General features: G+C 43.3%; 2 protein-coding genes across 5 annotated transcripts in view; both read left to right on the top strand.

The window, feature by feature from the left end:
* The window catches only part of abcc1 (ATP-binding cassette, sub-family C (CFTR/MRP), member 1), a 38,001-nt gene extending 32,220 nt beyond the window's left edge, over positions 1-5,781 (top strand). For all 4 annotated transcript variants that reach the window (XM_024271825.2, XM_024271824.2, XM_024271823.2 and 1 more), the window contains 2 exons: positions 979-1,173; positions 4,192-5,781. In XM_024271825.2, coding sequence (XP_024127593.1) covers positions 979-1,173; positions 4,192-4,300 — 304 coding nt within the window. In that variant the 3' untranslated portion in view covers positions 4,301-5,781. The remainder of the gene's footprint in view (positions 1-978; positions 1,174-4,191) is intronic.
* Positions 5,782-11,962: 6,181 nt separating this feature from the next.
* Positions 11,963-23,501, top strand: scaf1 (SR-related CTD-associated factor 1). Its single transcript, XM_024271555.2, has 6 exons — positions 11,963-12,154; positions 14,477-17,948; positions 20,034-20,116; positions 20,192-20,488; positions 21,974-22,102; positions 22,902-23,501. The coding sequence occupies exons 2-6, from the start codon at positions 14,546-14,548 to the stop codon at positions 23,058-23,060; spliced, it is 4,071 nt and encodes a 1,356-aa protein (XP_024127323.1). The 5' UTR covers positions 11,963-12,154; positions 14,477-14,545; the 3' UTR covers positions 23,061-23,501.
* Positions 23,502-25,003: the final 1,502 nt, after the last annotated feature.

The raw sequence follows: 25,003 nt of genomic DNA, 5'->3' as shown, positions 1-25,003 counted from the left end.
TTTAATGTTATAATAGAATTGAATCCATTGAGTACTAGCAGCAGGTGTTGCACAAAAACTGCAGCCTGTGGCAGATGTTGTGATGAACAACAGTGAGAAGAGTTACACGAGAACTTTAGAAGGAAATGTGTTGTTTAAAAAAAAACAGAAAATGTTTTATTTATAATAACGATATTCTTAATCTTTGTTTTAAGGCAGTTTTTTTGTATGATTTATTATATAAGTAATCACTTAGAGAAAGAATTAGGAAATCTCTGGTAAATCTCTGTATTTGCTCAGTGTGTTTGAATTTGAGTTTACAGTTAGATAACAGAGACGTGTTCCATTTATAAATGACTTCTATGCAATTTCATTTTCTTCAAAGAAATTTAGGAAAAAGTTATAAAGTATGTTCTCTTATAAAACTTGAAAGCTTTGGTTTATATTGTGATATATATCATTATCACACGATATGAAAAACAACTATATAAAGATATAAAAATTCCATATCTCCCAGCTCTAGTGATGGGTCACCTTTGTTTTTTACAGTCATTCTAGATGTTATAAAGTTCCACTCCAGTCACCTTTTGATCTGCTGTTAAAGTGCTTTGTAAAATGATGATTCTGTTGTTTTTAGTCAAAATCCTGTGTTTTCTAGTTCAGAAACTAAATATATTCTGTACAGGAGACACGGCACAGAGGAGAATAAGATCTACAGCCAATCAGGATGCAGAACACGGAGCGCTGTTTAAAAAAAAAAAACTTGCAAAGTCATACTAATAAAAACTGAAACTTCAAGTCTGTGAAAGGTGAACTGCATGTAGTTTGGTCCCACTGTACAGTCAGCGTTAGTAACTGAGAACTTCCTTTGTCTGTGGTAACATGATCTCTATCCTGACCTGTAGACAGCTGGAAGAGGAGGACAGAGGGGCGTGGCTAAAACTGAGAACCAGCACAGTGGGCTCGTGTTGGTGTTGATGCATTCCTGTTTCTCCTCAGCGTGGGTCAGCGGCAGCTGCTCTGTCTGGCCAGAGCTCTGCTGAGGAAGACGAAGGTCCTGGTGTTGGACGAGGCCACGGCCGCCGTCGACCTGGAGACGGACAACCTGATTCAGTCCACCATTCGCTCTCAGTTTGAAGACTGCACAGTGTTGACCATCGCTCATCGCCTCAACACCATCATGGACTACACCAGGTACTGCACAGACACTTTTTACCATTTACCCTGAGTCCGCCTACATGACGCTGCTATGAGATAACAACTCCCATCTGAAACCTTTTCTTTTGGGGTACACTTGATCCATGTGTTTTGTGATGATGAAAGCTTGTTTGAAATGAGACGGAGCCTTCCATCAGCATGTCGGATCTGAGGATTTTCCTTTTACGCAACACAACTGCAATGTAGAGAGCAGGAGTGTCAAAGTCAATCACACAGGGGACCAAAGCCCAAAACACACCTTGGGTCGAACAGGATAAACATTTATTGAACACTCTAAAACTACATTTTTAAATCTTTAAATATGTAACTTTGTAACATAATTATGAATTAGATATAACTACCTGTGATGATGCTAGAGTGAATGCTGAAAGCTGAATTTGGCCGTTGAAGATGCTGAAATTGATAGTTAAAAACACTGAAGCTGATAGCAGCTAAAATATCAGCTGAATGCCAAATTAGCCTAAAAAGTTAAAAAATAAAAGTAAAAAAAACTTAGGCTAGCCAAAACAGCTAGCATGTAGCTGAAAAAATAGATAAACTCCAAAATAGCCTAAAAAATCTTAGTAAATGCCAAAATAGTTCAAAAAGCTGGCAGAATGTGCCAATTTTTAAAACTGTAACTTTTTAATATAATTATGAATAATAAAAAGTCAGGAATATTATTCCAGAATAAATCAACTTAAACCTTAAATAACTTCCAGTATTTTACCCTCTATAAATATATATTTTGTCACGTTAGAAATAAGTGCAAGATAACTTCGGGCCTCACCTGTCCCTCAAAATGCAAACGGCGTGATCATCCTGTGCTCGCCGCTCCTGTGTCAGCGAGAAATGGTCCAACATTCAACTGAGCGGAGACTCCCCAAAGTTCCACCAGAACATTTTACAGATTTTGAAACTTGGTACACACAAAAGGCACACCGGATTATTAGACGTACGCCTGATTTAGAAAAAAAAACATTTAAGCTTTAAAGTCCCCCTACAACAAATTTTTTATTTTCTTTAAATGTTCCCAGTGGGGTTTAAAAAATCCACATCCTAAATGTCTTAAAAAGCCATTTTTCCTGTTGATCTGAAGCCTTCTTTAAAAAAAAATTCCTCTGTGTGGGCGTGGCTTATGGTTCTGAGCTGCGTAACCCCGCCCCTTATAACCCAGACATGCTAGCGAGACACAGACTTTGATAAGACCATGAAAAAAATAAACATAAAATAAAACATGATCATTGAGGCTGCATTACAGCAGCAGCAGCACTAGCTGTCAAACACAGACAGCATGTTTGGAAGTAAAATCCCATCAGCTGTCACAGTCTCATTTTAAATACGTGAGACCAACTTAAAACCGCGGCTTCACTGCATGATGGGGAGCGACATGAATTTCAATGACTAAATAATGAAAGCTAACATCAGTCTGGCCTTTGATGAATTACAATCCTTTACAGCACAGAAGTGGGACGTTCTATTATCTTCTCCGGCCTCTACAGCTACATCGTGTTAGCTAGCTACTGTGACGTAAGAAAGTTTCAGGAATTCAAACTGAGTTTTTATCAGGGACTTTGAGTGACTTAAAAGGAGAGATACTCGGAAATGCCAACAAGAAATGATTTCTTATTATATTTATTCTCTTTCAGAAGAAAAATGCCACGCATAAAAGTTAAAAACTCAAAATCATGACTTTCATTAGAGGGGGACTTTAATGTTTGCCTCATAGTGTTGAAAATTAGGGCTGAGTCAATAAAATGGATTTGAATCGATTTAACCTCAACAGATGAATAATCAATTCATAAAAATATCAATCGATTTAGCACATAAAGCCAAAGTCCACTAGCTTGATGCTAACATTTAATGGAATTTCCCATAGGACAGCTAATGCTAACGCTCGATCGACTTAAATATACATTGTTGACTAAATGAACATCTTATAAACTCTTTATAAATATTTTTAAAGTAACTATTTTTGGTCTAAAATATCTTTTTTTCCTCACATTGTCTTTTTCTGGAATAAGGTGTAATACTATAGCGTGATCTCCACCTAGTGTCCAAACTGAAACGTCCTCCAGGAGAAGCAGAACAATGTTTACATGTTAATGATCTGAACATTTTAGTTAGAACTTCTCCTTTAGAGAATCCATGTAACACTGGATGATATTAACCATCTTATTATTTCACTGATACATTTTACAGTATGTGAACTGGATCAGATTAATATCAATATATTCAAATAATTTAGTAGATTATTAATGTATTTATAAACAAGTGTGAATAAATGTGTATAAATATGTAAACTCAAAATTGATTTGAATTGAAGAATCGAAAGAATCTAAAAAAATCAGAACCTAATAGATTCAGGCTCTTGTGAATGGAATTGTTTCTGGGAATTGTTATGGATATCCAGCCCTGTTGAAAATACAGTATTTTCTTATCTAAATCTCTGTGAATCAGGAGCAGACAGTTTTCAATGGATCATATAAGACGGGTCTCAAGCTCTCAGCAATGGGGGGAGGGGAAGGGGGGTGGAGTTTCTCTGTGCCAACAGTCCCGCCCACAACTCAGAGGTGAATTTCTAATGAATCCTGCTGCTCTGCAGAAACTATGTCCTAGGAAACGACGCAGGTTTTTGGATTTTAGCTGAAAACAGAATCATCATCACACTTTGAAAACAGACCAGAAGATGATCGGAGTTGGGCCTTAGATTATCTTAGCATGTGTGTAAACATTTGAGATGATTTATTGCAGTTGACGCTGTCTTTATTGTGAGTGTATTTTGACGAGGACACATTTTGGGTTTATCGTGCGAGTAAACCCAGTGTTTCCAGTTCACAGCTGGGTTCTGTTCATCTGTGTCTTCATGCTGAAACTGAAGATTCCTCTCCAGACGTCCTCCCTGAAACCCTTGGCGTTCTTCAGTGTTTGGACCGTCCTGAGCTGCTGACGGTTCTGCTGGGGGTTCTTCTCTCGTCCAGCTGGAACTGATCATGGCTCCTTTGTGTCCTGCAGGGTTCTGGTGCTGGACAAAGGACAGATGGCAGAGTTTGACTCTCCCTCCAGCCTCATCGCTCAGAAAGGGGCCTTTTACAGGATGGCTAAGGATGCTGGGCTCATCTGAAGCGGGGGGGGTTGCGTCTTCAATCAGCCGTCCGACTCCTTCGTGGACAGGAGGGGTTATTGAGGAGCCAGGGTTTGGTGTTAGTGAAATGACCTGCAGTCTTTTCCACAGAGGCGATGGCTCAAACTCCAGGACAGCTCATACACATTCAGGATCCTCGTGCCAAATATTGCCTTCATGTGCGTTAGGAATGGGAGTGGCGTCTTCGGGCTTCAGCCAGGATGAAGGTCATCATTTGCTTAATCAAGATTTAGTTTGGAAACTTCTCACGTTCTGTGTGATGAAGACTTTTGGATGAGACTTTCTTTATTTCATGCAGTGCTGACATTCTCATAGAGAAACTTTGGATCGTCTGCAGAGCGAGCAGACGGTGGGACGGAGCTCTGTTACAGAGTTTGAATGTATTCTGACAGGAATGGTGCCTCCTACACCAACAATCACGCAACCAAACTCCAAACGCACAAACCTCTGGTGAAATGTGTGAAACGCATTTCACTGGGCACTCAGCACTCCTTATTTATTCTTTATTTGTTGTCTTTCAGTAGCTTTAAGTTGAGCGTGTTAAAGGCTTTAAGAGTGAGAACCGTCGAGGGAATGCTGATTTTAGGAAACAGCTCTTATCAAAGCTTCATTTTTTTTAGAAATATCAGTTTGCAAACGCAGCAGAAAACAGATTTTCTTGACGGTCTGACATAAGAATCGTAGGTACTGAATAATCTTCATGTTTGAATTGTTTGCAGCTCTCAAAGGGTTAAAACCACATGTTTTGTTCTGTGTTAATCTGTCAGTCTGTTACTTTCATTTGAGTAAAAAGTGGTTTCAGAAATAAAAGCTGGACTCCTAAGATAGCTTGGGGAAAGACATCATAAAACCGTATGGGGCCACCATAAAAGAAAATGAAGGAATCGATGAGGAAAAAAAGTTATCATTTTGTAAAAATAGTTGGAGAATTGTGTGAAAATTTGTTTTTGAGCCACAAATGTACAACTTTGTTGTCATAGTGTTGAATTAGTCTGCTAATTGAACGCCTCTCTGCTCACGTATTTGTCTTATGGTGGCCCCAACACTCCATCGTTTCATTAACATTTGAATGTATCAGAAGAACATTTTCTGCTGAGTTGAGGAAAACCTTAAAGTAGGAATAAAGCGTTCTTAGGGTGTGAGGATGTTCCCATCTGCAGCCTCAGGGGCGCCATTCGGACAGCTCCTGACGGTGGGACGGAAACGACACCAGCCGGGTACAGCTCAGACGGGGAGAATATTTGTGAAAAGTCGGGTTTTTGTCAGTGGTTCAAAAGGGAAGCTCGTGATAGTTTTTACACATGGACTCATGTCGTTTGAGATGTTTTTGTAACTTTCGTTCTGGTTTACAAATAATGAAAACTCCAAATCCAATGTCTCAGTAAATTAGAAGATTGTAAAAAAAAATTCAGAGTTGGTAATTAAAGGTTGATTAAGTTAAAACGCTGCAAATGTTGAAATGATATGTCTGTCTGAGTCAGTCACTGTCAGAGAAAATGAATAGTTCCATATAAGTTTGGAGATGTTTACAGTGAAAGTCAGCAACTTTTGTGGTGTTAAATTCAATATTCTCCTAAAAGGCTTACTGCAAGCTCTGGATGCAAACATTCACTTTCCCACAATTCATTGCAAAGGTGTCGCATGGTTTGGTTTTAAACCAAGAATTGTAACATTCCAAGTGTACAGTGAGGATTGACATTTTGGGCACCTCCAGGTACCCAAGGAAAGATTGAAAAACCTCTTATGGTATCAAATTACAGCTGAGACGGTCTTTTAATATGTTAAAAAAATGGGACCTTATTTTCATCATTTACCCTTTTAACCCTTTAACAACTGAGACGTCACCGGTGACACTAGAACACTGTAACCTTTCAACTGTTAACTAGATAATTCAAGCAGATTTTGATGGAAAAAAGCGGCTTGTTGAGCCATTTTTATAAATGACCATCAGTAGGTGTGTTTGAGATCCTCCAGCCAGTGCCTCACCTGCATCATCAGCTCCATTTTTACAAACGGCTCCCATTTTTACAAATTATAAATGGCGTATACTTATATAGCCCTTCCTTGAAGGCTTGAAGTCACAGTCCCATTCACACATTCGCTCACTGATGATGACGGCACTGTTTCTGAACGCTGGCACCAACCTGTAGCCACCAGAGGCAATGTGGGGCCCAGTGTCTTACCCAAAGAGACTTCGACACATGGGCGGGCAAGGCGAGAATTGAACCTGCAATCTTCTGGTAAGGATTTGACCGCCCCACCACTGCACCATGGCCCCCCAAAAAGTTGCCATTTTTACAAATTGCCGCTATTTGTTTACATGGGCACTATTTTTACAAATGGCCGCCATTTTGGTTTTTCTTGTGTCCAACTGAAAGAGGGGATCCGCTACATTCATGACAAATTTGGAGCATGTACCAAAAAAATTACAATATGTCTGAAAAATCTCCCTAAGTCGCTCCACTAATCCCAGCGTGTTAGCGATTATTACAGTGCTCCTACAACAGGAATCACTGCAGCCAGGAGAGGATTTTCAGGATAAATCCATTCAAGAATTTAGGGAGCAGACTGAGGCCGGTGTCGGTGCATGATCTGCCCACGCTGCCGAAGAAACCAAAAGGTGCCTCTATCTATGGACAGTTGCAGGGTTGCCATGATTAGTCGACTAAGTCGAGTAGGCTATTATGGCATTTATTAAGGGTTTTTAGGCTGTTTTGGAGTTTAGCTAATATTTCAGCTACATGCTAGCTATTTTGGCTAACTTAGGCTTTTATCAGTTTTTTTTAGGCTAATTTGTCATTTAACTAATATTTTAGCTGGCTTTCAGCTTCAGCGTTTGCAACTATCAATTTCAGCATCTTCAGCTATCAGCATAGCATCTTCAGAGACCAAATTCAGCTTACAGCATTCACACTAGCATTTTCATAGTTTATGCTATAAGTCTAATTTTTGGTTAGTTATGATGTGTGCTTTACTCATGACCCAATTAGTCGACTAATCGGAAAAAATAATCAGAGATTAGTCAACAATTAATAGTAATTGTTTATGGCAGCACTAGTCAGTTGACAGATGACCTGAGCTTGCTTCACCTCTGCAGGGAAACAGACAGATACCCTAGAGTTTAGAGTTTCATTGCTTATAAGTCATTTAAATAGCGAGAAACAAAGTCTTGAAATCATGTAGTCCACGTGAAATAATTCTATTAAACATTCACCTTTTTGAATCAACTGGCATCAAATTGATTTCTTAAGGTTGAGTCAAAGCAATATAGTTGCCATTCGGCAAAATGTTCACCAAAGAGGCTTTCAAGTCCAGTTGCTATGACTGAACTTCAAGACATGGTATTCCAATTTCTTTTTTTTAAATCCCCCGTATCTGTCTAATACCTGTTCCAGTATGCATTTTATGTAGAAGTTCCTGCTGAGTGTGAAGTTTTTCATCACGTTAAACATGAGTGACTTATCATAATTCTGAATATGAATCGACATTGCTGGATGCTTTATACAGACGGTGCTAATGCTATGCTGATAATTTCAAAATAAAACTAATTCATGTTTTTTAATGTTTTTTTCCCCTAACTGTAAACGGTGTTTTCTTTGTTCATTCTTGAAATGTTTAAATTTTTTTACATTTCATGGGGTGCTTCATTAAAAAAGTGAAGACTCTAAAACCAGGGGTCCCCAAACTACGGCCCAAGGGCCGAATCAGACCCGCCTCCACATTTTGCCCGGCCCCCCACACACTGTCAGAAATGCTGGTTGAGGGGTCCAATAGAAGGTTTAGCAGCAGCCTCTGGAGGATCCTACACCTTGATGTTGGTAGGACTCCACCAGCAGCTTCAGATATGTGCTGCTGCCTTGTTATGGTATTTTAGCAGCTGCTCTCGTAATCCGATGGATTTTCCGGCAGAAAGCTTCCTCATTCTGCACCAACCAGTGTGTCTGGTTCAGCCACAAATCTCTTCATAGTACGATGATCACGTTTTTTTCTGAAATATTCAAGATTTTCATACCTTGTCCAATAGGACACCAGTTCAGAACCCAGAGTTAACCCCTTTCTATAAAGTCACTGCAGACCTGAAACCTTCAGACCAGGAACAGAGAGCATCATGGGATGGGTTTATGTGGTGGAGCAGTTGCTTCCAATCATCTGTATCACCAAGTCCTGCGGCTGTAATCCACGCTGCATCTGGACTCCAGAACAAGAAGCAGCAGTAGATAGGTTTGGGTTTCTGAAAAACTAGCAGGATTTTCATCCTTGAAGCCTAAAGTCGGACATCTTCCAACTGGTCTGCACAGAGCCACGACTTCAATCCAACAGAAGATCTCAGACCAAAGACGGAGATCCAGATTCTCTTCCAACTGTAGCATTCCACCCTTAGAAACAACTGTGATAACCTCTGCTGACTATTTTGTCACCCAACTTTTATTTGGAGTGCCTCTTCTCAAGATAACAGAGTTCCTCTCCCAGCAGGGGGGGCATAAAGTGGGCTGAAACCCCTACCTTCCACTCGGATGTAAGTCATTAAAACTGGGCCAGAACCCTGACTATTCTGCATTTGAATAGATTCACACACACATTTAGGGTTTTATAAACTCTGTTTGATAGAAACCCCTTTTGTTAATTCAGCATTAAAGAATAAACACATCCAGAGACCAGAATAAAGAACACCCCTGATATTTGCATAGCCAGAGCTCATTGGGACATGCAAATTACCTCCAATCGTAAAACGCCTCAGATCCCCACGGATTGGGCGATTCTGGCCCTGCCTCCCAAATTCAAAAACCCTGCCGCGCACGCCAGAGGTGCTCTTCCTCCATTTTTCCTTCCATCTGAAGGCTTCTCCTGCAGGCTCAACAACACGCCTCTAAGCTAACTGATAAGCCAGAAGCCAGAACAGGAACAGAACAGAAACATCTAAGTTCTTCCAGTCTTAAGATCACGTTTTTTTTCGCGCACTTTCTTCCTTTCCAACATTTTTGTCTCCCGTTTATTTCATAGACTGATTCCAACTTTTTACCATTTTTGATGCTTTTATTTTGAAACTGATTTTAATGCTAGACCATTGGATAAGTTTCATTGTCCGGCCAGCTTTGCGACTTATACTTTTTGGTCACAAAACGGAATAGAGATATCGTTCGACCACCCCAGAAGCTAAGTGACTGAACGGAGCAGAACCAGCAGAACCGCAGGTTCCCTTTCCTTCTACACCTGGCTGCAGATCTCGCCTCCACGGCCCGCCTGAATCATCCAGCTAGGAACGGGATCAACCACCCTTCCTGGCAGAGCAGACCCAGATCTCCAGACCGCTGGTGAGAAGTCGAACTTCGCTCATACAGTCAACTGCTGGTGGTTAGAATAAAGATCAACTATATTTGCAAGAGTAACATCTTTGCCCCGTTTGAATTCCTCCTTTTAAGAATAGCTTATTCTCAGATCAGTAACACCACCCTTTTTATGCACAACACACACTTAATGCATCCACACATTTGGCATTTTCACCTCAATATTGTATGTCTTTTCTTCTCATTTATCTATTTCTAGTTATTAGTTGAAGCTATATTCTGTGTTCCACACATGTTGATTGCTTTCCATGCTTTTACGTCCATTATTTCTGCTTGTTTAACCTCATGTTATTAAATAAATATTCAAAAGGACGTCGTTGTTTGATACCATTATTTTCTTCTTTGTGGTAAAGTCCCTTCACAGGGTAAAGACACTCACGCTAAAATTGAGAGACTGATTAATTGATTATTACTTTATTGATTAGAAGTAGCGGCTGATCACTATTGAGTCATATTTTCCTTCATTAGGAAGGTGGTGCCCTGAGGATAATTTATTAAATTTCAGTTTCATAAAATTAATATTTTTCAACCAACTTTGGGATTGAATACTTCATATTCACCCCCCTTTACACGCTACACAACATCAGAGTCTGAGCTCACAAAGGAAATTCTAGAAGAAGCTCAAACATTCCCATGAACTCTTCTGAACCTGGAGGAAGACTTCCAGAAGATCTGAAGTAAAAACAAATCAAGGAGCATAGTTGACCATTTAACTAGAAAGAACCATACCTGTTCTGAAGTAAGCTTTGTTCTGAAACAGTCTTGCTTGTTTCATGAATAAAGTTATTTCGATTACAGAAGCTCATGTGTGTGATCTATGGTTCAGAACTTTCATGAGAGCTCATCACTTTGTCATGTTCACTACTGTCAAACATCCACGTCACCATCATGGAGCCAACGTGATCTGCTGCTCAAACCGGGAGGAAGACTGCAGTAACTCTAGTCCAGGTCACTGATGTCGACCCGAGGCAGAGAGCCTCAGCAGACCAAGGACAAGCAACTTTAACCCTTTAACGCTGTAGCTCCAGTGTTTATGTTCTTTGATTTACTGTCATGTTTTCATTGTTAACACGATAATTCCAGTAGATTCTGAAGGAGAAAAGCGTTAAAGACTTAAGGAAAATCCGCTCTAAACAAACACTGGACATCTGTTTCTTAATGTGAAGATGATCTGGTGGTGGACCTGCAACAGGCTGGTGACTTGTTCAGGGTGTACCCCCCCCCCCCTCCATTTACCCAACAGGAGATGGTTGGCTCCAGCAACCCATGACGCTGAAAGGGATTCAGTGGTCCATGTGTCTGTCTATCCATCTTTACATCTACAGATGATCTAGGGTTCATGCAAGAGGACCCAGAAGAAAAGACATGACATCTGCAGGAAATGCACAGGTGGATACAGTGGTGTAAAATGAGATTCAAAACGAGGTAAGATGTCTGAATAACCATAGTTTAGTTGGCTAAACTGAAATCTGAATTACTGTGTTTTAAGCAACCTCCAACAGTTTATTTGCATGTTGATTTATTTTTTAAACCACTCCAGTCATCTTTAGATCAATTTTCAAAGTGTTTCCAGGGGTTATTCAACTATGATTGTGTCGTTTTTAGCAAAAATCAAAAACTTGTGTCGTTTTGTCAGACAGTTTCTGCAGAATATCAGGAGTTCATTAGAAATTCACCTCTGAGTTGCAGGCAGGACTGCTGGCTCGAAGTGGCAAAAAGAATGAGCAACATTGGAGCTATCCAGCCCTACGGTTTTAATCCAGATTCCTGCTCAGACAAGGAAAACAAAGACGTTAATGCAGGAAGACTGTGGCCTTCCCAGAATATTCCCTTTGTCAAAAATGTGATCTTTTTCAAACAGTGTTTTTTCACCTGCTTCTGATTCATGATTTGAATAATAAGACTCAGAAATGCAGTTTTAGATTTTCTTCATCCTCCATCATGAGAAAAATGCAGAAAGAACATGTTAAAAACGCCAAAAACACAATTTCTATTAAACTCTTTAATCGCAATGGAGTAGAATAGAACATATTTTATAACAGACTCGAGGTCCAAAGGTCAACACCATCAACAAAGATGGGTCAAACAAAAAAAAAAATAAGATACAAGTACACTAAAATACTACATATAAACTGAAACATTAAAATGCTTTTTTAAACAGTTTCTTTTTCAAGTTAAATTTGTTTTTTATTGCATGTTTGTTTTTAGGCTTTAATCTAAAATCAAAACATGTGAAAAGTACAAATCATATATGTCTTTCTCAGCAACACAGCGAAACGTAAATAACTCAGTTTCCCATCATCCTTAGCGGTCCGGTTTCACCAGAGGGAAGATGGCGGCGCTAAGTGGAACAAGGCTGCCGCTGCGTTTTTAAAATCAACCAAAACCGACCGCGGGTTCTTGGAGAAGCTCGTCCGGGTCTTAGGCAGCTTGTCGGGGAACCCGGGGCGGATGCTGCGGCCTCAGAGCCGTCACGGGAGCGCGGAAGGTAAGTCGTGAACGCGCCTGTCTTTCTGCCTGCCTCCTGAAGCACGGCGGCTACATTAGCCGAATGTCTGCTGCTGATCATGTCAGGAAAATGCGGCACGCGCTTTTTACTTATGAGTTTGTGTTCCTTCGTGGGTACAGCCACCGTATGTACACGAGCATAGTGACGGGCTCCGTGGTCCTGGAAGCGGATAGCCGAGGCTGCGTCAGTCACCGTCCGGCGTCAACAGTCCGGCTGACATCAGGCAGCGGGGGGGCAGGGGAAGGCGAACCCCTCCCCCGAACAGGCCGGCCGCTTTCTGAAGACCATCGTGCAGCATGAAAGCTCTGAGCTGCGGAGAACCGGTCCGGACTCTGGAATGACGAGAACACGCATGGCTGTTCCGATAAACCCGGACTGACTGACAGCCGCAACAGCACAGCTAGTTGCCCTGGAAACAGATGGTGGAATCCAAGTGAAGCTGTCCGCGTGGGTCTCTATCTAGAACTAAAACTAGACATGTGACTCCATCAATCTAGAACCAGGACTAGAGATGTGACTCCATCTATGTAGAACCAGAACTAGAGATGTGACTCCATCAATCTAGAACCAGGAATAGAGATGTGACTCCATCTATGTAGAACCAGGACTAGAGATGTGACTCCATCTATCTAGAACCAGGACTAGAGATGTGACTCCATCTATCTAGAACCAGGACTAGAGATGTGACTCCATCTATCTAGAACCAGAACTAGAGATGTGACTCCATCAATCTAGAACCAGGACTAGAGATGTGACTCCATCTATCTAGAACCAGGACTAGAGGCAAGGCAAGTTTATTTGTAAAGCACATTTCATGTACAGAGACAATTCAAAGTGCTTTACATAAAACATTAAAAGAAACAATCAAAAGAAATAGTAAAAATGTCATTCATCGTCATTCAAATCATTTAAATAAAATTAAAAGAAAGTAAAAAGATTTTAATTTAAAACAAGCATAGATAAACAGTGCAGACGTAAACTTTTGAATACATATTAATCAAATGCAGCTGAGAACAGGTGAGTCTTTAACCTGGATTTAAATACACTGAGTGTTTCAGCAGATCTAAGGTTTTCTGGAAGTCTGTTCCAGATCTGTGGTGCATAGAAGCTGAATGCAGCTTCTCCGTGTTTAGTTCTGACTCTAGGAACTGATAAAAGACCGGATCCTGATGACCGGAGAGGTCTGGCTGGTACATACTGGGTCAGGAGGTCAGTCATGTATTTTGGTGCTAAACCATTCAAAGCTTTATAAACCAGTAACAGAACTTTAAAGTCTATCCTCTGACAGACAGGTAACCAGTGTAAAGACCTCAGAACTGGACTGATGTGGTCTACTTTCTTGGTCCTTGTGAGAACCCGAGCAGCAGAGTTCTGAATAAGCTGCAGTTTCCTGGTGGATTTCTTTGGTAGTCCTGTAAAAACACTGTTGCAGAGATGTGACACCATCTATCTAGAACCAGGACTAGAGATGTGACTCCATCAATCTAGAACCAGAACTAGAGACGTGACTCCATCTATCTAGAACCAGGACTAGAGATGTGACTCTATCAATCTAGAACCAGGACTAGAGATGTGACTCCATCAATCTAGAACCAGGACCAGTGATTTGACGCAAATCTAGCTCTAGAACCGGGACTAGCAAGTTGACTCCATCCATCTTGAACCGTAACTAGAGATTTGACTCCATTTATAGAGAATTATAACTAGCCACATAGTACCAGAACTAAAGATTCTAGTCCATCCATCTTTAGAATGCACAGCCCTCAGGAGGCTGCTGTGGAGAAGGTGCAGACCCAGCTTCATATGGGTGGTCTTCTTCTAGTTTTCTTGTGGTCCAGAGATGCCTTGTATTTTATCCAGAAATGTAACCAAAATCTCCAGAGAAGCGTACTGATGCTATGTTCATACTGGGCTTGGAGACGCCCATGTAAGTGACCAGTTGGGGACTCAAATGAACAAATGTAGCATGAATCTGATGTGAAGGATGCTTGCAGTATCACTCAGCTATTGTCCAATCACAGATGTGCTTTTGGTGTACACTTAAACTGAAATGGCTGAGCCCGTGTTTCGACAAGATGGATTATTTCTTAAAGAGAACCTGAATTTATCATCACATCCTGCACAAATTATTGGTGTGAGGAACTGAATGAAACTTTTGTCCCTGATCAAAAAGTATCTGTAGTACAGGCGGCAAGTTTTTTGCTGGGCGCCAGCAACTTTTGAGGCCCCAGGAACCAGCGTTGATCACATGGTTGTCATCCGGTTATGAACTGTAATTCTTCTGTTTTTTCTTTCTTCTAGATTAGCTTCAGGTTGTCCCGGTGTGACCACCATCCTCCCAGCCTTGCAGGGTGACCTCTGTGCCCCCTCATGGACTTGACTCCAACTCTAGATTTGAAAAGGAGGCTCGCCTCCCCCTCGCCCCCGGCTGGAGTTGGGGAGACTTTCGGGAGTCTTGGTCGCTCTCGCTCCTCGTCTCTCTCACCGTCATCTTACCCGTCCTCCCCCCTGTCCACATCTTCATCAGTGGGGGCTTATCAAAACCATGTAAAAAGTCAGAGAGGGGTGTCCTCCACATCTGCCTCTGTAGCTTCTCTTGTCACTCCTGCACCCCCCACCACCCTGGACTTCTCCCACGCATCAATGCAGCCAGGTGGAGATTGTAGTGACGATGGTCGGAAAAAGATGTACGACCCTTTCAGTCCCACTGATGGAGAGAAGGAGACAAGGATGGAGGAGAAAGGGGGAGACGGAGAAAAGTACGACCCTTTTGACCCCACTGGCTCCCCGGCATCAGATGAGGACAACAAGAGCGACAAAGAAAGGATTTTAAAGGTGGATGATGATGATGATGATGATGAGGAGGAGAAAGATGAAGAACCTCCAGATTCCACAGACACATTGACGGACCTGCCGAGCCCCCAGCTGACCACCAAGCTCCCTCTGAGGAGGAGGGTGGAGCGTCGCACCATCAGACCTGGGGGCCTGATGGACAGTGTTGACTCTGATAATTCTGAGATTGAGGAAGGAGAAATCGTTGGAGTCACTGACAGAGATGGGATCAAAAAAAGGCTGAATGAAGAAGACCCGACTCTGAGCTCTCCCAAGATCTCCTTTTTTGCCTCAAAGCCGGAGCGAATCCTCCGGGTTCTGGACGGAGACGGATTTGTGTCTGTTTGTGCCGAGGGAAACTGGGAGGACGAGCGGGAGGACGAGCCTGTGGTCGGAGTTGAAGATCTGAGAAGGAAGCTGGTAAGCAGGAGGAAGGAAAGATATCTCTCCTTTCCTGCCTCATCACCTCCTTCGCCCCAGCAGCCAAGACCTCCCCCTTCTCCTTCCCCTCCCCCTGCAGAAGAGCCCAGTAAAAGCCACAAGTCCTCCAAGAGCACCAAGGACCAAGACCGGCAAAAAAGCAAAGAACGCAAGGCTGGAGAGAAAGAGACGAAGAGAAAAAAGAGAAGGAAAGGCAAAGACGGGGATCGGGACTGGAGCAAAGACAAGGAGCGAGGAAGCAAGGCTGGAAAGGAGGTAAAAGCAAGGAGGAGCAGCAGGAGCAGCAGTCGAAAGAGAAAGAGAAGACGGCAGAGCAGCCCAGAGGCCTCCCGCTCCTGCAACTCCTCAAGAAAGGGAGGTCACTCCAGAAGGTCCTTCTCAAGCCTCTCAGAGGAAAGACACAGAGAGAGGGAAAAAGAGAAGGACAAGGACAAAGTTCGAGACCGAGACAAAGGCAGAGAGAAATCCAGAGACCGGTCCAGAGAAAAGGACCGGTCTCATGATAGAGATAAAGGACGGGATAGAGGAGAAAGGGATCACAGGAGCAGTAGTAGCCGTAGACGAAATGACAGAACGCACGACAGTCGTTCCAGAAAGAGAGAGAGGAAGGAGAAGCCTCATTCAAGCAGCAGAGAGCGACCCTCCGCAAAGACCTCCAAGAGGAGCAGGGAGACACGGGATAGCAACCGAGACCGGCATCACGACAGGGAGCGGCGCTGCGATGGCCGCCCTGTGGTTCCTCCCTCCATCCAGGACCTCAACGGGGCTGACCTATTCGCCATCAAACGAACCATCACAGTCACCACAACCACCACCACCACCACCGTACCCGGCTCCCCGAGGCACGCTCCCACATCCCCCTGCCGAATCACAGAGGTTGCTGATCCCCACAAGAGGAAGAAGAGAAAGTGGCACTCATCTGTGGATGTGGAGGACCGCCGAAGGAGTCGCAGCTGCTCGCCGCCACTCTCACCACCAAGATACCATGGCTACGGCTCAGACCGTTACTCCGACAAACTAGAGATCGATGTCTTGTCTTTGGATGGTGAAGCTTTAGACTCAGACTACCCTTCTTTAGAGGATACGCCTCCTGCTGCTCTGCCTCCAGAACCTCATATTGCCAGCCCCAAACCCAAATCCACCCCCAAGACTGGACAGAACCGCTCCAAGAAGAAGTCCCACACTCTAAAGAAGTCTGAGTCCTCCTCCAGTAGAGCCACAGGCAAATGTCTGTCCTCGCTGACGGTCACGTCGGGTTCTGCCTCCGCCTCGCCGGGCCTCCCCTCAGTGAAGAGACCCAGAAAACTGGGGAAGGAAAAGGGCCGAGACAACAACAGGAAGGACCTGAGCCGGCCGGGGAAATCCAAGAAGGAGACAGGCGGCAGTAGAAAGGGCAAGCTTCAGTCCAAAGTGTCTGTGCTGGTTCGGGAGGGGGTGAGCAGCACCACGGGGGCTGGAGTTGGCCCAGGGAAGCTGAGCATGGACCTTCTGGGTCCTGGAGGGGCAGGAGGGGGAGCTGGTGGCTCAGTGGTTGGAGGATCCATTGCAGTGGTCTTCTGCAGGGATAATGAGAGCAGATCACCCTTCCTCAAGCCCTGTTCAGAGCCGCTGTCACTGGGGGGCCGCGGTAAGGACCTGACCAGCTTGGGTAAGCGAAGCAGTTTGGCTGGACCACCGTCATCCCTAAGCGGCCCTGCAGGACTGAAACCCAAAAAGACTAAACCAAGTTCCATCACATCCACCTCCTCCTCAGCGTCCTCACCCTCATCGTCTCTGGCGACCAAACGCCGCCGTCGCCTCGCCAAAAAGGCAAAAGAAAAAAGTGGAGCCATTGGTTCAACTGCAGAAGACAGCAGCCAATCAAAACCTGCGTCTGAAAGTTGGGGCGGAACCTCCTTTGATGGTCATTCGGTTGCTAAAGAGAGCGGGAGTAAGACAATCAGCCCTCACACTGGCCAGACTGGCCCTGCTCCCTCCTCCTCCTCCTCCACCTCATCATCCACCAGTGTGCTCCCGCCCTCCTCCTCTCCTCCACACACTCCTCCGTCATCCGCTGCTCCTCTGAGGGACACCCGAGAGTCTTCACCCGACTCTCAGACTGTGGACAGCAGCTGCAAGACGCCAGAACCCTCCTTCTTGGTGGAGGACGGTCCGGCCCGGAGCAGCCCCACACCGGCCCCTTCTAGTCCCTCCAGTCTGTCCACGCCGCAGGGCGCCGCTCTCACCAGTGTCTTGACCACACCCACCGCAAAGCACCAACCTCCAGATGACACACCTAAGTCAGCGTCCTCTCCTCCTTCATCGTCTTCGTCAGCAGGCGGAGGCCTCAATTCCCTCTCTCTGCCGCTGTCTTCGTCCGATCCTTCCTCCTCATCCTCTGTGTCGTCCTCCTCTGCCAGCAAGCCTCCTCCTCCTCCACCCCCGCCTCCCCTGGCAGCATCCACCCTCCCCTGGAGCCTGCAGACTGGTGTGGACTGCACAACTGGGGGGGTTCTAGCATGTAAGTCCTACACAGTCCTGTGTAAGCAGCAGCTCCGCCTCTGTAGCTCTGCAGGAACACGAGAACAGTTTCCTTCAAATAGGGTTAGGTTTTTAGAGACAATGTAAAGGAAATTCACTGAGACAATCTAATCTATAAACTCATATACCCTTCTGCTCTCTTATGGGTCCAGATGACCCCACTTTTAATGTAAACATGCTTAGGATAGCACAAGGGTTAGAATATTCCTACCAGGCAAACAACCCCTGCTTTGTCAGTTTAAAGTGAAGAATTTATCATTTTAGTAGAGCCGCCACAAATGATTATTTTAATAGTCAACTAATCACCGATTATTTTTTTCTGATTAATCGACTAATCAGGTCATGTGCAAACTGGATGTAAAGCACACATTTTAACCATCATTAGATTTAAACAAACTAAAAATTAGATACATAGCATCACCTGCAATAATGCTAGTGTGAATGTTGTAAGCTGAATTTGGCCGCTGAAGATGCTGAAATTGATAGCTGAAAACGCTGAAGCTGACAGTTAGCTAAAATATGAATTAAATGTGAAATTTGCCTAAAAAACTGAAAAAAGGCAAAGTTAGCAAAAACTTGTAGCAATGTAGATGAAATACTAGCTAAACTCCAAATTAGCCTAAAAAAAAAGAAAAATCCCAAATTAGCCAAAATACCTAGCATGCTGCTGAAATAGAATCTAAACTCCAAAATAGCCAAAATTTTGGATCCTTTGTGAGCAGAATGGTAGAAAGCAGAACATCATAGAAAAAATATGTGATTATCTCTTAAAATGCTGCTTTAACTCAAACCAGAAGTACATGTGAACAAGCGGAGGATCACGCCGGGGTCACACCGGACGCGGAAGCGCCGCAAAGCGGCGCGGAGCAGAGTGTGCTTCCGCTTCCATTCGGCGCCCATGTTAACCTTTTGTGTCGTTCAGACCAGGCGCAGAGGGTCCCCACGGTGCAGCGGAACGTTTCGGCGTCTGGTCTATTTTTTTCCGCGAGACGCGAGCGCTCCACGTCAATACTGGCAGGAAGTTGCATCAAATACACGAGAAAATCTGGTTTATTTTCAAAATAGAACCAATTTTTCCCAATAAAACGACAAATGTGATCATGTTTTTGTGTCTAAACAGACTGTAGAGATGAAAATATGCATACAATCAAAACACACAGACACGCGTGCGCGAGAGCCCCCACCCCGGACACCATAGATCTCCGTAGCGGGTGTGCTGGGCTGCAGGGTTCTGGGAGGAAAAAAAGCAGGGCAGACAGGGCCCCCAATGCAGTGGGGGCACACTGGAGCGGGGCATGGGGCTGTGTTTGACCGAGAGAGAGGCAGAGGAGCGGTTCTTATTGGAAGAAACATCAGGTAATATTTTGAGTTTATTAATTTACCGACGGAAACACTTGGGAGCGCGTGCGTGCACACAGACACACAACAAAATAGACAGACACCCACACGCACGCACAAACAGATCAATGAAGTGGGCCGACTGCGGAGTTGGGGGGCGGGGTCTGTGTCAACAGGGGCAGAGACCATCCCCTTTTAGCAGAAACACGGGGAGATATCCTGGTTATTGACCATGATGGCAAAAAAAAGCAATAGCTCTAGCAGAAGCGCCCGTCGACCGTCGCGGAAAAATTCGCATCTGGTGTGACCTGGAGAGCGGAGTGGACTCCGCGCGCGCGCCGCTTCGTGGCGCTTCCACATCCGGTGTGACCCCGGCGGGCGTCAGGCAGCTGAGACTGACTGTATTGATGCTTCGTTTGTGACTCATGAAAGCCTCCTCGGCCTCCAGTAATCCTTGACAGAGAAATCTCAGCCTCGCTACGTCCATTCTGACTTGATGCAGCGGCGTTTTGAACATCATTTGCTGAAAGAGAAATGGAAGCAGCCGTTTGTCACAGCAGTGTTGCGTCTCAGCTGCTGGAAAGAAACTGGAGAAGTCTGAAGATTAAATCCTGATGTCAGCGGATCTGAGTGTTCGGATCTGAGCCAGAATACATGCAGGAGTCAATCAAAAGTGAAGAAAGATTTCAGCTGCAGGTTCTGATGTTTCCTCTGCTCCTCCCCTCAGTGACCGCTCTGCTCTTCAAAATGGAAGAAGCCAACTTGGCCAGCAGAGCAAAAGCTCAGGAGTTCATCCAGGCCACCAGCCAGGTGAGTTCTGCATCCGGTCCTCTTTCATCCTCTTAAGGCGGAGGAAAACTAGCTAACAAACCTCTCCCTGTGCAGATCCTCTCACAGGCCAATCAGAGCCAGGCGCAGCAGCTTGCTCCTCCCCCCTCTGCATTGACCACCTCACAAATCCCTCCCCCTCCTGGACTGCCTCCACCTCCTGGTCTCAGCCCCGCCCAGTTCATCCTTCACAGCTCTCTCCCTTTGGTTGGATGCACCAAGACACCCCCACCTCATCTCCACGCCTCCATGGCATCTGGCTGTGCGCAGACCCCCCCCTCTGTCATGCCGGTGGGGCTGTCGGGGGGCTCCAGTGATGCAGCATGGGAGAATGAGGCCAAAGACCCTGATAAGGTGAGTCAGAGTCCTGGCAGGACTGACATAAAATAGAATGTATTTTGTGCATCCTTTCTTTAGGGTTTCAAAAGCAGATCATTGGGAAGAGTGCACGCATGTGCTGCAATACACATGTGCACGCCGCCTGCACGTGCACAGCTGAAACATTTGTTGGATCTTGTAATAGCCACATTTTTGCATTGGGTCTAAGGGTGGCAAGATTAGTCAACTAATCGACGATTTATCAACTATTAAAATAGTCAACGAAAGATTTAATAGTCGATTGGTCGTTACTTTATATTTTATGAAGTCAGAGTGTGATAAAGTGGAGAGTTATAATAGCATTCTGCTAGATTTATTGACTATTTTGGATTTTTTAAGGTTTTTTTAGGCATTTTTGGAGTTTAGCTAAAATTGCAGCTACATGGTAGCTGTTTTGACTAATTTAGAATTTTTCTGTTTTTTAGGCTAATTTTGAGTTTAGCTAGTATTTCATCTACATTGCTACAAGTGTTTGCTAACTTTGTCTTTTTTTTAGTTTTTTAGGCAATTTTTCCCATTTAATTCATATTTTAGCTGGCTATCAGCTTCAGCATTTTCAGCTACCAGCTTCAGCGTTTTCAGCTATCAATTTCAGCATCTTCATTTATCAGCACTAGCATCTTTAGTGGCCAAATTCAGTTTACAGCATTCACACTAGCATTATCACAGGTGATGCTATATATCTAGTTTTTAGTTAGTTTAAATTTAATGATGGTTAAAATGTGTGCTTTACATCCAGTTTGTGCATGACCAAAATAATTGGTGATTAGTCGACTATTAAAATAATCGTTTGTGGCAGCTCTAATTGGGTCTTAAAAGTATAAGATCACATTTATGACACCACAAACCTAACAGACACAACAGCAGTACAGTGTGTGTGACAGGAGGTGACGGCGTCTCTGACACCTCCACTCGCTCAGCCATTGTTCAGTCATGTCTTTGTCCACAAAGCAGAAACCATTCTGCATGTGTGAGGATTCAGACATTAACTGATTTTGCATATAAAATATGATTAAAGCCAAAAGTTGTGTTTGGCCCACAGGTGCTACCCACCCCGTCAGACTGCCCCCTTTTGACCCACCCTTACTGGCTGCTAAATGTGACTGTACCTGGACTCCAACGTACAACCTGTTCAATAGAAGTTGCACAAGTTCTCATGGATCCAAATCACTTAAATAAAAGTCTCATTCAGTGTTTTTTTACATAATTTTACCCACTTTTACAACAATAATGTTCACCGCTTCTCACCTGGTGAGACCGTCATGGTGTTCTCGTGGACGTTCTTTCCAAGGAGTCATGGTTGATTTTGCTCCTGTACACACAGAGATTGAACTGCAGAGTGGTGTCCCTCAACACAAAGTTAAAGACTGAAATCCAGAACACATGTTCACCCAACCACCAGCTTCTCCTCCTGATATGAGTGAAATAACAACATTATTCTTTTTGGTTCCGTTTCCTCAGTACCTGAAGAAGCTGCACACGCAGGAGCGCGCAGTCGAGGAGGTCAAGCTCGCTATCAAGCCTTACTATCAGCGCAAGGACATCAACAAGGAGGAGTACAAAGACATCCTTCGGAAGGCTGTGCATAAGGTCAGTTTAGGGAACGCCCCATACCCCTATGGTAGATATCTTTATTTGTCATTGTCACAGGTAAAATGAAATAGAAAGTGCTTCCTGGTCAGTGCAATACTCATGCTTTAAAATAACCCATGGTGAAAACTTACCACTAAATTAATAATACATAAAAAGTGCTGGTAACTAGTGCTCCCACGATTAGTCAACTAATTGAATATTAAAATAGTTGACGTCTAATTTAATAGTCGATTAGTCGTTGCTTTATATTATAGGGAGTCTGAGTGTAGTAAAGTTGAAAGTTATAATGGCATTCTGCTAGCTTTATGGACTAATTTGACATTTATTAAGGTTTTTTTCGGCTAATATTTCAGCTGCATGCTAGCTATTTTGGCTAATTTTCATGTTTTCCGTTTTTTAGGATAATTTGGAGTTTAACTAATATTTTAGTTGGCTATTAGCTTCAGCGATTTCAGCTAGCAATTTCAGCATCTTCAGCTATCAGCACTAGCATCTTCAGTGCCCAAATTCAGCTTACAGCATTCAGACTAGCATTATCACAGGTAATGTTATATATCTAGTTTGTAGTTAGTTTAAAGATAATGATGGTTAAAACATGTGTTTTACATCCAGTTTACACATGACCTGATTAGTTGACTAATTGGATAGTCAGTGATTAGTCGACTATTAAAATATTTGTTTGTGGCAGCACTACTGGTAGCTAAAACCCCCAAATTAGAATATGCCAACAGTCTGTGTGAATGAAACTCAAAGTCTGGAGTTGAAACAGCTCCTGTAATTGAGTGTCTTTGTGCAGATCTGTCACAGCCGCACTGGAGAAATCAACCCGGTCAAAGTCAGCAACTTGGTCAAACTTTATGTTCAACGCTACAAGTACTTCCGGAAACACGGACGAAAAATGGATGAAGAAGAAAGAGAAGAACGGGAATCGGGAGCTCTGTACCCCTCTACCTGAAAAAAACTGCTTCTCATCATCCAGACCTCCACTCTCTCTCTCTCCTCCCTTCTTCATCGTCTTTAAAGCTCACTCGTTTAGTCTGACCTCCTCTGTATGCTGTAAATATGTCACATGTAGAAACCACAACAGAAATGCATCGTTTAGGAGGGGAGCTGCAGGTGAGCTGCAATAAACCCCATCTGCGTGAAGATCCATATGTGCTGAAGGTTTCACACAAACGGCTCACTCGCAGCTGAATCTGTTGGATGAACACTAACACGTCAGTCTCTGTGGAGGCGGGGATCGCACTCCTGCTGTCTGCAAAGACGCTCAAACAAGTTAACCCTCCGACTTTCTTATTCTGTCTGTACTGTGTGCATGTGTTACTGAGGTTGAGAAAGATGCCAGATGTCTTTATAAAATAACGACCTACAAATATAAATGTTTCTTGAAAGTCGATTTGTGGTTTTCTTTTTTTGGTTCTGGGTAAGGGTGTGTGTATTTCATTAGTGACATGAATTAATACATAGAAAAATCAATAATGTTATAGTGATATAATACGGTACAATTCTACAATTAAGATATGTATTTGGTATTTAAAGCTATGAATTAAAATGACTTAACAGAAACCCTTCAACACCTAAAGTGTCACCTCTGACGATTATACACAAAATTTGAACATAATGGAATTTTTCAACCATTAACACGATAATTCCAGTAGATTCTGAAGGAGAAAAGCGGCTCGTCAAGCAGACAGAGACTCAACGGGAAGAGAAACAGGCAAAGTTTGACAGACAGATTTTTTGCTTCCTGATTGATTTTATACTTTTTTTTAAACCAACATAAACTTGTTTTTATGTTATTTTGAACCAATACCAGTGCCAGTACCAGCCATCCATACATTTTCTAAACCTGTTCTGCCCTTTTTGGGGTCATGGGGCTGCTGGAGCCTAACCCAGCCCCTACTGGGCAAAGGGAGGATACACCATGGACAGGTCACTAGTGGTGCTGTCCCAGCAGTACTAGACCAGTCCTCTATATGTATCTCTTACCATAATCATCTCTAGTATTAGGATACTCCATGTTAAGGACTCAGTTTGAAAAATACTAATAGTACAGTATTTCATTGTAAATCCTCACAAGTGACTATAAGAAATATGATTTTTTTAAAGCTACAACAGAATATTACTAGGTTACTCTTGACACTCAGTCTTCTGCTTCACTTCATTTGTAACTTTCTCATGTAAGAAGATAAAACCACTTTACACAAACCTCAGAAAACCCAATTTATGACCTAGCATTGATCTGAAAGGAGATCTAGACACGGTTTTTGGTAAGCAGCATTTCTACTGTTGTATGTTTCCTCTCTCTACAAGTAAATATTTGATGTAATATCCATCCATCCATCTTCAGAACCTGCTAAAATACTCTCAGGGTAATGGGGCGGCTGGAGCCTACCAACATCACACCCCACCCACCCACTCATGAACCACACACCACTGTGCAGCCCTTTTATGTAAAGCAGGGTGTGAAACTCAAACACACAAAATCCAAAACACGGCTCAGGTCGCGGGCCGAACAGGATAAACAATCATTGAATACTCTAAAAATACATTTTTTTTACTTTTAAACCGTCAGCCATCAGCTTCAGCATTTTCAGCTACCGGATTCAGTGTTTTCAGCTTCAGCATTTTCAGCTTCAGCGTTTTCAGCCATCAGCTTCAGCGTTTTCAGCCATCAGCTACAGTGTTTTCAGCTATTAGCTTCAGTGTTTTCAGCTATTAGCTTCAGTTATTTCATCTATCAGCACTAACATCTTCAGTTGACAAATTCAGCTTACAGCATTCACACTAGCATTATTGCAGGTAATACTATATATCTAGTTCATAATTACGTTAAAAAAGTACAGTTAAAAATAGTTTTAGAGTGTTCAATAAATGTTTCTCCTGTTCTAGATTCCC

The sequence above is a fragment of the Oryzias melastigma genome, linkage group LG8 (assembly GCF_002922805.2).
Source record: "Oryzias melastigma strain HK-1 linkage group LG8, ASM292280v2, whole genome shotgun sequence".
Lineage (NCBI taxonomy): Eukaryota > Metazoa > Chordata > Actinopteri > Beloniformes > Adrianichthyidae > Oryzias > Oryzias melastigma.
Note: the sequence above shows the minus strand (reverse complement) of the source record. Positions and strands in the feature narration are given on the sequence as shown.

What these genes read in the sequence shown, in the direction of transcription:
- scaf1 (XM_024271555.2), top strand. Translation starts at nt 14,546, where the DNA reads ATGGACTTGACTCCAACTCTAGATTTGAAAAGGAGGCTCGCCTCCCCC. An exon ending in AACTGGGGGGGTTCTAGCAT is followed by an intron (nt 17,949 to 20,033) that starts GTAAGTCCTACA and finishes TCCTCCCCTCAG; the next exon opens with TGACCGCTCTGCTCTTCAAA. An exon ending in AGGCCAAAGACCCTGATAAG is followed by an intron (nt 20,489 to 21,973) that starts GTGAGTCAGAGT and finishes CCGTTTCCTCAG; the next exon opens with TACCTGAAGAAGCTGCACAC.